Source organism: Cebus imitator, unplaced genomic scaffold, assembly GCF_001604975.1.
Source record: "Cebus imitator isolate Cc_AM_T3 unplaced genomic scaffold, Cebus_imitator-1.0 Scaffold367, whole genome shotgun sequence".
Taxonomy (NCBI): Eukaryota; Metazoa; Chordata; class Mammalia; order Primates; family Cebidae; genus Cebus; species Cebus imitator.
The window spans coordinates 1377202-1388647 of NW_016107682.1; the positions used below are offsets into that span (position 1 = coordinate 1377202).

Consider the following 11446-nt stretch of genomic DNA (forward strand, 5'->3'; position numbering starts at 1 on the left):
AGAACTGAGACCAAGATTCTCTCCAGAGATAAAACAACCTAGTAACTTTCCTTTCTTCTAAATCTGTGAAGTAATTTCCTTTATACTTCTCTTTAAATAAGAAAAGCAAATGAATGGAAAATACTTAGCAGAAAAATAAAAAGAATAAAACTACCCAATACTAGTAAATATAAAATTATACAACCTACCTGAAAACTCTACTTTTAAATGAATAACAACACATATGCAAAATAATTTAAAACAAAATAAAAACAATGTTCTTTTTTAGAAAAGCACAATATATGATGCAGCTTAATAGGCAAGATTTTATATTAAGTATTGCAAATCTTACATAAACTCTCATCAAAGTTTAAAAAATTCCCATAGGTTGTTTTCAATTATTAAGTGAATAATACCTTTTTTCTAAAGTAACATTCCAATATTTTGCATTTCAAATATTTTAATAGTTTTATTTGGCAAAGAGAAGCCTAAGAATTTTTTTTAAAAACATTTCCAGAGAGAACACCTTTTACCATAAAATAAACTTGTATAATTTGGGAGGACAAATCATCTCAAATGTATATTTTTGACTTATGTGCCAATTTTATAATGAGTACAAAAACGATAGTTGAAATATTTTAAAAATGTAAAAACCAGTCCAGGCAACATAACTATACAATCTTGCTGTAAAAGTACTTATATCAAATTCCGCCCAAAATATTTTTGCAATATACTAAATTTAGTTCTTCAAGTCACTCTTCACTGCCGGCTGGCTTTTCCATTTTCTGTTGTCTCCATCCTGAAATAGGAGGAAAAAAATGAGTTGATAAAATGAAACATTCATTAACCATCCACATTTTGTCTCATTAATTATCTATCTTTCACATGAAAATTATATTGACAGAACAGAACATCAGCATTTTAGAAAAAGACTAAAGTTAGGGTTCCTCTAGGTAGGCCAACTTCCTCATTTTACAGACAAAGTTAAGGCCCTGAGACATTAAGTGACTTTACCAAGGTTACATGTCAAAGGCCACTGTTTTTTGTTTGTTTACTATACCACACTCTCCCTTTCCAAACAAAACTAAGGAAAAAAATCTCTACAATTTAGCCAAAAATTTATTTCCTTTTCCACTAAAGAAATGTATTTCCATCAATACATTTTTAAAAGGATTTCTTTGGAAAAAAAAAATCAAAATAATTAGATCTGAGATTTATTTTATTATAATCAATATTCTTAAGTATTATATTCCTTAATAGAAAAACATTTCCCTCTGTTATAGAAATCAGTATTATATCCTAAATGCTATGATTTTTCTTAATGTTTACTAAGCATTGAAAAGAAATGCTCTAAGAAGTAAATACTTTCAGGGGTACAACCAATATAATTAAGCCTTTACAAGCAAGAAATAAAGAGGTTAATTTTTTCTCCTTATGGGTGACATGTGTTAGTTCATAATATTAGTAATAAAAAATGCCTGATTATTACAAACAAGCAGTGTTTGTTAAGGTACTATACAGGTAATTGACAAAACCAATTTTGACAATAAATAACACAAACCCATTTTCTTCTTTAAGATGTTGATATAATTCAGCTCTGTTATTAACAGAGTTCAAACGTCCAGCAAATTCCTGATGTTTTCTGGAATTGGCAGTATTGATTCTATTACTCCACAAGGATAATAAGGACACTGGCCCTGGTGTTATATTTAAAAGGAGAGAGAGAAAAAAATAATTTATTACTTCCAAATTTATAAATTTAACAAACTTCCCTCTTATTCTAAAATGTATGTGTTTCAGGGTCCCTAAGAGCAACCACTAGCTCAATGATTGATGGAAGGATTCAAATGACTAAATGTAAAGTTATACTCCTGGTTAAGAATGATTACAGCAATACAGTAAGGAGACATAGCCAGATCAGTAAGAGACGAAACACATGAGGTGGAGACTGGCAGAATCCATTTGCAGGCTTCCGATGTTTTCTCTCTCCAGTGAGGGCTTATGCAGAGTGCATACTACCTCCATGGGCAAAAATGCAGCCACATATGTGCAATATTTCTGCCAGGAAAACCTGTTTGAGTAGATTCCAGGGTTTTTACTGGGGCTGATCAGGTAGATATTCTCTGCCTAACCACAACAACTGAAGTTCCAGACTTTCAGAAGGGAAGCAGGTGTTCAGTTCATTATCTAGGGGACATCTCAAAAGCCAAGTTCCCAGATGCCAGCCAAGGACCAAACTTGCAAGCAGGCTTTTCAAATTATAATAGTCTCAAGCCTGCTATGTTAACTCTTTCCTGCACAATATGATAAGGCAAAATAATTAGAATAGCCAAAACAATTTCAAAAAAGAATAGTTAGAAGATTCTTTTTTTTTTTTTTTTTTTTTTTGAGACGGAGTTTCGCTCGTTACCCAGGCTGGAATGCAATGGCGCGATCTCGGCTCACCGCAACCTCTGTCTCCTGGGTTCAGGCAATTCTCCTGCCTCAGCCTCCTGAGTAGCTGGGATTACAGGCATGCGCCACCATGCCCAGCTAATTTTTTGTATTTTTAGTAGAGACGGGGTTTCACCATGTTGACCAGGATGGTCTCGATCTCTTGACCTCGTGATCCACCCGCCTCGGCCTCCCAGAGTGCTGGGATTACAGGCTTGAGCCACCGCGCCCAGCCCTAGATTCTTACTTCCTCTTTAAAAGACTTAATTTGAAGTGACTGTGATAGAACTGGATGGTGAAAGATGGCCACATAAACCAATAGATAAAAGAGAATCCAGAAGCAGACTCCCACATACACAGTTAACTAATTTCTGATAAAAATACAACACTTCCATGAAGAAAAAATAGTCTTTTCAATAAATGCTGCTGGAACCTTAGGACATTATATGCAAAAGGATTAATATTGATCTATATACCTTACAGAAAATAAGTAACTCAAAAATTGATCATGGCCTAAATGTAAAATCTAAAATTACAGAACTCTTAAAAGAAAATCAGCCTTTGTGACCTTGGGTTAGATTTCGAACATGTAATACCTAAAGCATAATCATAAAAGCAAAAATGGTTATATTTGACTTCATCAAAATAAAAAGATTCTGATGTGCAAAAGTCATTGTTAAGAGAAGAACAAGCCATAGAATGGGTGAAAACATTTGCAAATCAAATGTCCAACACAGAACCTGTATCCAGAATAAAGAACTCTCAAAATCCACTAATAAGAAAACAAACAATCCAATTTAAAAATGTACAAAATATTTTAATGGACCTTTCACCCAAGAAGACAAATAGATAACAAATAAGCAAAGGAAAAGAGTTTCATCATCATTAATCATGAGAGAAATGTAAATTAAAACACCAATGATATACCACTACATACCTTATAGGATAAAAAGCAAAAACAAAAGTAACCTTGACAATAGCAAGTGGACAAGGATGCAGAACACCTAGAACTCTCCTACACTGGTGGTGGGAATGCAAAATGGTGCCACCACTTTGAAAAAATAAGTTGGCAGTTTCTTGTAAAATTATGTGAAAAAAGCCAATCTCAAAAGGTGACATGAAATTTCCTTTCATTCATAAGAGATTCTGAAAAATGGTAGGGAGCACAATTATAGGAAGGTAAAACATATAAATAATTACCAGGGATTGGGAAGAAGGAGTAAAGAATGAGTCAATACAAGGAAACCTTTTGGGGTGATATACTGTTGTGTACCCTGATTCTGGGGGTGGTATGCATTGTCTAAACCCACAGAACTGCACATCAAAAAGAGCTAATATTATCGTATATAATTTTTTAAAACTCTTATTTGTCTTATTATAAAATACATGTTCATGAGAACAAATTTAGAAAACAATAAAGGAGGAAATAAAATCATCCTAATGCCACTGCTCTAACAACTATAAAAATTTTAGTCCTTTTTTCAACGCCAACCTATATCCACAAAATGTTATTTTGGTTTTTCTGTTACTGCATCATACAAAGAGGGCTGAACAGATGTCTGCCCAATCTAGATGGCACATTTGAAACAGCCGAACCTTAAGTGCAGTGTATACAGCAGGCACAAAATTCACTTTGGGGAGGCATGGAAAGTCATTTTCCAAAGCAGATAAAACTGAGGTATAATAAAAGGCCCAGATAAATTGCTGATCAGAAGAGACATGCCATTTAGGTTATAAAATAGAATGAAAGAAGAAACAAACATTTTTCAAATTATCGGCCTCAAATAAAAAGTTAAAGGAAAGGCAGTAATGTGCAATCAAGTTGCTTCTCATATGGGCTATTCCATATAGTATTTCTAGAGTGAAAAGCATCAGGGATCCATTTAATTTAATGATAGCTGATATGTCATCCAAGTGACAAGTTAGTGTATGTGTGTATGAAAACTTAAAATTGAGATCACAATACATATGTTTATGTAGCCTACTTTTAAAAAACTTATTCATTTACACATTCATTCAATAATTATTATTGGGCTATATAAATATCACCCTATAGGGGCCAGGCATAGTGGCTCACGCCTATAATCCCAGCACTTTGGGAGGCTGAGGCAGGTGAATCACCCACCTGAAGTCAGGAGTCTGAGACTAGTCTGGCCAACATGGTGAAACCCTGTCTCTACATGGTGAAACTCTATCAATATAAAAATTAGCTGGACATGCACAGGCACCTGTAATCCCAGCTACTTGAAAGGCTGAGGCAGGAGAATCACTGGAACTCAGGACAGAGGTTGCAGTGAGCTGAGATTGTGCCATTGCACTCCACCCTGGCAACAGGAGTGGACTCTGTCTCAATAAATAAATAAATAAATAAATAACGCCCTATGGACACACCATTATTCAGTTATTTTCTTACTAATATGACTTTCAGTTGCCTGCAATTTTTGCCAGTATAAATACTACTCTTTTTTTTTTCTTTTTTGAGACAGAGTCTCACTCTGTCGCCCAGGTTGGAGTGCAATGGCAAGATCTTGGCTCACTGCAATCTCTACCTCAGTAATACTCCTTAGAGTTCTATTTGCCAAGCAATGCTGAAACATTGTTTAGAGTAGACCTAAATTTCTCATCCTAATGAACAGTGGTATATTTTGTCATATGAGAAATAATTTATCAACAAACATCTATTTAAATCCTATTATTTTCTGGGTCCTCTAACAAATGCCTGAAAGGCAAATATAATAAGATCACCCCAAGGGTGATCTCTGGCTTCAAAGAAACTAGTGAACTGAAGAATATAACATGTATTACTATATATATATATATATATATATATATATATATATATATATACTATAACAAGTATATAAAAAGCAAACAAGCCTACCTTCTCCCTACGATGAGCTGCCAATAATCATAAGCTGGACCTACTACCTTAGGAGAGGCATAGTGGCAGACATAGTCTGATGATGGCACATCATTTCCCTTGTAACCTAAAAAGACTAAATCTAGTTTGCCTTCAAGATAACTAAGGCCTAGAATGATTTCAGGAGCTGCCAAAGCCAAATCATATTCTTGGTGCCTAGAATTCCTTCAAGAGGACACTAAACTTTTTAGCCTATAAGTAAGAGATTAAGAGGCTTTACGGTAAAAATATTGTTTATAATAATACCTACACTGAAACTGATTCAAACACATTTTAATATATCAATAAATGAGTGATATTACATTATTTCCTAAGTTTAATAAGAGTATAGGGTCAAAGAGTTTGTATTCAATAACCCAGCTGTTAGTATAGTATCAGGAACATAAAGAGATTCAAGTTTTTACATATTTAAAATTTCTTAAAACACAAACTTTATTTGCTTATTTTCCAAAGTCTTCGTTAATGGAAGTATGACACTACTTGTTTTTGTTTTTAACACTGACAAATATATTTACTGCCTACATTCTCTAAGGCTCTGATATGGTTTGGCTGTATCCCCACCCAAATCTCATCTTGAATTGTTCCCACAATCCCCACATGTCATGAGAGGGACCCAATGGGAGGTAATTGAATCATGGGGGCCGTTACTTTCATGCTGTTCTCGTGATACTGTGTGAGTTCTCATGAGATCTGATGGTTTTATAAGGGGCTTCCCCTCTCTTTGCTCTGCACTTCTCCTTGCTGCTGCCATGTGAAGTAGGACATGTTTGCTTCCCCTTCTGCCAGGACTGTAAGTTACCAGAGGCCTCCCAGCCATCCTGGAACTGTGGGTCAATTAAACCTCTTTCCTTTATAAATTACCCACCTGGGTATGTCTTTATTAGCAGTGTGAAAAGGGACTAATACAGACTGTAAACAGAGAATCTCCTAAACAACATCCATGAATACTTAAGAACTCTTCCTCACATACACAACGATGTTAAATAACACTGTATAAAACAGAGCTTCATTGGAAAACTTTTTACAAACCTAGTTACCACAGCTGTACCTTACCTTTTGATTTTTCCACTTGCGGAGTTTCATCCATTTCGACAAGGGGTTTTTTGTTTGGAGGTTCTGGGGAATCAGGCGAATCTTTTATAATCTCAGCTTCTGCCAATTCTTCTTTTCCACGCTCTAAGATTCCTTTTAATCTTTTAGAGGGACAAATAATGAAAATGTAAAGTTTAAATTTTTAGAAGTCTAAAAATGGTCCAATAATTAAAATACCTTTGCATATCAACCTTTATAAAAGATGGCTAATCTCACAAAATAAACTTAGGTACTAATCAAAAACTTCAATCTAAAACCAGGTCAGAGAAATTAATGAATTAAATACAAGTTTCCCTTTTCCTTCATAATAATCATGCAATAATTCAGGAATCAGTCAGCCGTTAAATATTAAAAAATAGAAGAATACTTAAGAAATTAAAATTTAAAAGGTAGGAAATGATGTGATCTTCAGAAGAAACTGCACAATTTTTATTTTTAAAGATATGGACAAAATAATACTGTATTTCAAATTACAAATAAGATTAATAAATTTATTTCCATTTATTTTCTAGTCTATATATTGTGCAAATGTATTTATTTTCTTCAAATTAGAAACTTAACTCCAAGCTTGTACTGAGTTTCATCAGAGAACAAAAACACTTGCAAAATATGCAAGAGTGTACTTAAAGCTCAGTGGGATCTGAATAATAATTTTTCCCTTTTACAGTGAGCCAGTTTTGTTTCAAAAGCTCAGCAGCCATAACGAAAACATGAGCTTCTAAAGCCAAAGAGAATAAAGGTATTCTATTATTAATGAATAAAATTACAGGATTTCCAGAATTAGCTTCAAAATATTCCTATGGGGGTAGTGGTGAAGGTAGTGGATGGAGATATATATATGAAATGAGATGTGCTATGAATTGTTAATCATTGAAGGTAGATGATGAGTGACTATCTGTTCTATTGCTACATATGTTGGAAATTTTCCATAATAAAAATATCTATTTTAGGTCAGTCACAGTGGCTCATGCCTGTAATCCTAAGCACTTTGGGAGGCCAAGATGGGTGGATCACCTGAGGTCAGGAGATAGAGACCAGCCTTGGCAACATGGTGAAACTCCATCACTCCTAAAAATACAAAAAATTAGCCAGGCATGGTGGTGCACATCTATAATCCCAGCTACCTGAGAGGCTGAGGCATGAGAATCACTTGAACCCAGGAGGCAGAGGCATAATAAAAAATTTTTATAATAAAATAAAATTTTTATGATAAAAATTTTTTTTTTTTTTTTTGAGACAGAGTCTCGATCTGTCGCCAGGTGCCAGGCTGCAGTGCAGTGGCACAATCTCGGCTCACTGCAACCTCCGCCTCCCGGGTTCAAGCAATTCTCCTGCCTCAGCCTCCCAAGTAGCTGGGACTACAGGCACACGCTACCACGCCCAGCTAACTTTTTTATTTTTAGTAGAGACGGGGTTTCATCATGTTGGCCAGGATGGTCTCGATCTCTTGACCTCGTGACCTGCTGGGAGCACAGAAGAGCATACAGTCCATTCTTCCACACTTTGCTGCAATCACATTTTTGTTTGAGACAGAGTCTTACTCCGTTGCCCAGGCTGGAGTGCAGTGGAGCAAACTCAGTTCACAGCAACCTCTGCCTTCTGGGTAAGCGATTCTTGGGCCTCAGCCACCTGAGTAGCTGAGATTACAGTCATGCACCCCCATACCCAGCTAATTTTTGTATTTTTTTAAGTAGAGACAGGTTTTTGCCATGTTGGCCAGGCTGGTCTCAAACTCCTGGCCTCAAGTGATCCACCTGCCTCAGCCTTCCAAAGTGCTGGGATTACAGGTGGAAGCCATCACACTGGCCTGCAATCACTAACTTGTCTGTTGCTACCATCATACTGTATGTTCTTCCAGGGTAGGGATATCTTGTGCCAAATGCCTGGTACATCATAAGCATTCAATAAATATTTAGTGGACAGAGGAATAAAATTATGTCTTTGAAATTCGTAACACATAAAGCACATACTGATACCAAATATCATGTATTATGATTTTCAGAAGTTAATCAGGAAAAACTAACACAAACTTTGCTCCTAACAGTAAAAATTCATATTTTTTACACCTAAGAAAGATCTAGACTTTAAGAATGATAAAATTACAGTAATGAAAATGAATAAGCATGTATTAAATGAATTACTATTAAATCAGGTGTGAATGTTTGAAAGTGCTATGTGCAGAATGTGATATATCAAAAGGCACCATGGTTCCATATCAATGCCAAGAAGTCACCTCTCTGAGTCTTGCCAAGATTTTTCCTGTTCATAATCTTTCACTGCTTTCTCTGACTTGTCCTCTTTGTCTTCCCTCTTTCTTCCTCGTTTCTTTCGTTCTTCTTCTTCTGGGGGTTTGCTCCTGCATGCCATCAGACATTCCAAGACTCTTTGATGTTTCTCCGAGTTGTTGATATGGGCTCTGACAAGGGTTTCTAATTCATTCCACATGATACGGTATTGTTCATCTCTGCAATAAAGATTTGGAAATATTCTTTAAATAATATTGAAGTGTCACTTGCTACTGGTAAAGTAAAAAGAAATAATGAAATGTAGATTTCTTTCCTCTTAATTAGTAGTTAACAGTAAAATTCTAAGCTATAATATATCCATTTCTATAATTGTGTATTATTTTACCTCAAACATATATACGTATAAATACACATCCTCAAGTATAATTTACATATGAAATAAGTTATTCTAAGAAACAATATATATCAAGTAAATGTGATCTGTAAGGAAAGTATGAAAAATATCTACCTTTTAGGGCCTTTTCCTCTTGTACCAACTGTGGAAATAGGTAGAGGATCATTTTTTCTTTCCATATCAACTAAGTTGTATATTGTTTTTTGACAGTTTAACACATCTTCTTCTGTCAGAGATTCTTTCACAATAACACTGGCTAATGGAACTACCTGTTAGATTTTTTTTTAAAGAAAAAAGAAAATCTGTCTTGAAAAATAAATATCAAAACATCTAGGCAGAACTTGATTTTAAAAAGGATTTTAAAGATTATCATGATGAAGAAATCCATAACTATCACTTTAATTTTTAATCATTAATTCTTTAACTTTAACAAGCTCATATATTTCATTTTTTGCTTAAGAAATGGTATAAATTACAAATTTTCTTATTTTTTTCTATAAAGAATATATAACTAGTCTAGAAGAAAAGTTGAAACTACTTAACACTTACCGCTTGCATGTTAAAAATGGTGGTTTGTGAAATGATCATAGGCCAGTAACGGGTGTGTTTTTCTAACTGATCTTTTGCTCGCTCCAAAGGGACCTCAAGACTTCCATCGATTTTGTATCTGGGGTCTAGAAAAGGAGTTAATCTGTTTTCCCTCATAAATTCACCAAAATCCTAATGATAACCAAATAAGATAAAATTAGAAACTCTGTCTAATGTTTCAGTATGGATTACATGTACTAGTCTTGTTTCCCTGATGTCTTCTGTCCTGTGATGTGCAACAAAACAGTTTCTCTAATAGTGTCACTCAACTCCACTACTTTTTTGTCCTTTCTGAACTTGAAACCTATCAGCCTTTATGCAATGAAAATGAAGAAAGCCTCAAACATAAATGCATTCATGGTATGTTTCCCCCAACCTTTTTTAGCAATCAAGAAACACTTTTTTCCCCTTCTGTAATTTAACTTTTCTATCACATACAGATAAAAGAGTGAGTTAATCACATTAGAAGACCCACTTGTTTATTTAAAAACTACCTTGAGGCTGGGCGAGGAGGCTCACACCTGTAATGTCAGCACTCTGGGAGGCCAAAACGAGTGGATCACCTGAGGTGAAGAGTTCAAGACCAGCCTAGCCAACATAGTGAAACCCCATCTCTACTAAAAATACAAAAAGTAGCTGGGTGTGGTAGCAGGCGCCTGTAATCCCAGCTACTCAGGAAGCTGAGGTAGGAGAATTGCGTGAACCCAGGAGTCGGAGGTTGCAGTGAGCCAAGATTGCGCCATTGCACTCTAACCTGGGCAACAAGAGCAAAACTCCATCTCAAAAAAAACTACCTTGACATAACATAAACATGTTAACAATAGTTATCTTTGAATTAAGAAGTTATAGGTAATTTATAAATGTGGGTGCTTTTTCTAAGATATATATATTCTCCAACTTTTCTACAACAAATACTGATTAGGCTTCTCTTTATTTAAAAATTATGTTTTCAAAAAAATCCTAATTAAAAACAGTTACTTACAGTATATAACACTTTGTGGTTTACAAAGCATATTCATATACATAAATTACACTTAGTTTTTACAACCACCTCTAGAAGTAAACAGCTATGAAGTACCAAATAGGAAAGAGAGGAGGGAGAATGAAAAATCAAAATTAGAAAAACAGAATTTCTAACAAAAATGGACACAATTTCCTTTTATGTTCCACCCAATAATACAAAAGTTTATGTTATTTCAAAGGAGCAGCAATCCAAATATTCCAGGTTTCTGGTTGCCATTTAAATTATCAGAAATTATGTTCCACCTAAAATATTAGTTCAAATCAATTTATTCTTTCCTACAATTCCAGTATATAATTGCAATTCAGATACTTCTCAGTATACACTAAATACATAATAAGATTACACAATGATAAATAGAACTTTTAAGCAAATATTGCAGGAAATTCACCTAATTAAAATAAAAATCAAATTCTTCCAGATCTCTTTTTTCACAGATCTTAGCATTTAATGAACACTAGATAAATACTTGCTGAATGATGACAGATTCAAAATATAAAATTTATAGATATTAGAGTCTTACTGTAATCCGGTAGTCTGTAACTCTTCCTCCACATCCTTCACTAATTGAAGGTGGATCTTCTAGAATGGATCGAGAACTGCTAAGGACGTGCAAAAAAATCTCTCCTCCATGGCTGCTAAGCATATGACTAATGACTTTAGAACCTGATTTTCGTGGTTGTTCCAATAAAACAGAACGACCTGTCAAAAGCAAGATTACGCTATCAGTAATGGAACTCAAATGGGCTCTCATTTATTTCCTTAAGATTTAT

General features: G+C 34.6%; 1 protein-coding gene across 7 annotated transcripts in view; it reads right to left on the minus strand.

Annotated features, from left to right (window-relative positions):
• Positions 1-421: 421 nt before the first annotated feature.
• INTS13 (integrator complex subunit 13) overlaps positions 422-11446 on the minus strand; it is a 33276-nt gene continuing 22251 nt past the window's right edge. For 6 of the 7 annotated variants that reach the window (XM_037730899.1, XM_017507038.2, XM_037730900.1 and 3 more), the window contains 7 exons: positions 11197-11375; positions 9614-9784; positions 9179-9333; positions 8658-8888; positions 6386-6525; positions 1541-1676; positions 422-778 (listed from right to left, as the gene is read on the minus strand). In XM_037730899.1, the coding sequence (XP_037586827.1) occupies positions 739-778; positions 1541-1676; positions 6386-6525; positions 8658-8888; positions 9179-9333; positions 9614-9784; positions 11197-11375 (1052 nt within the window). In that variant the 3' untranslated portion in view covers positions 422-738. The remainder of the gene's footprint in view (positions 779-1540; positions 1677-6385; positions 6526-8657; positions 8889-9178; positions 9334-9613; positions 9785-11196; positions 11376-11446) is intronic. The other variant, XM_017507040.2, reaches the window with a different exon arrangement.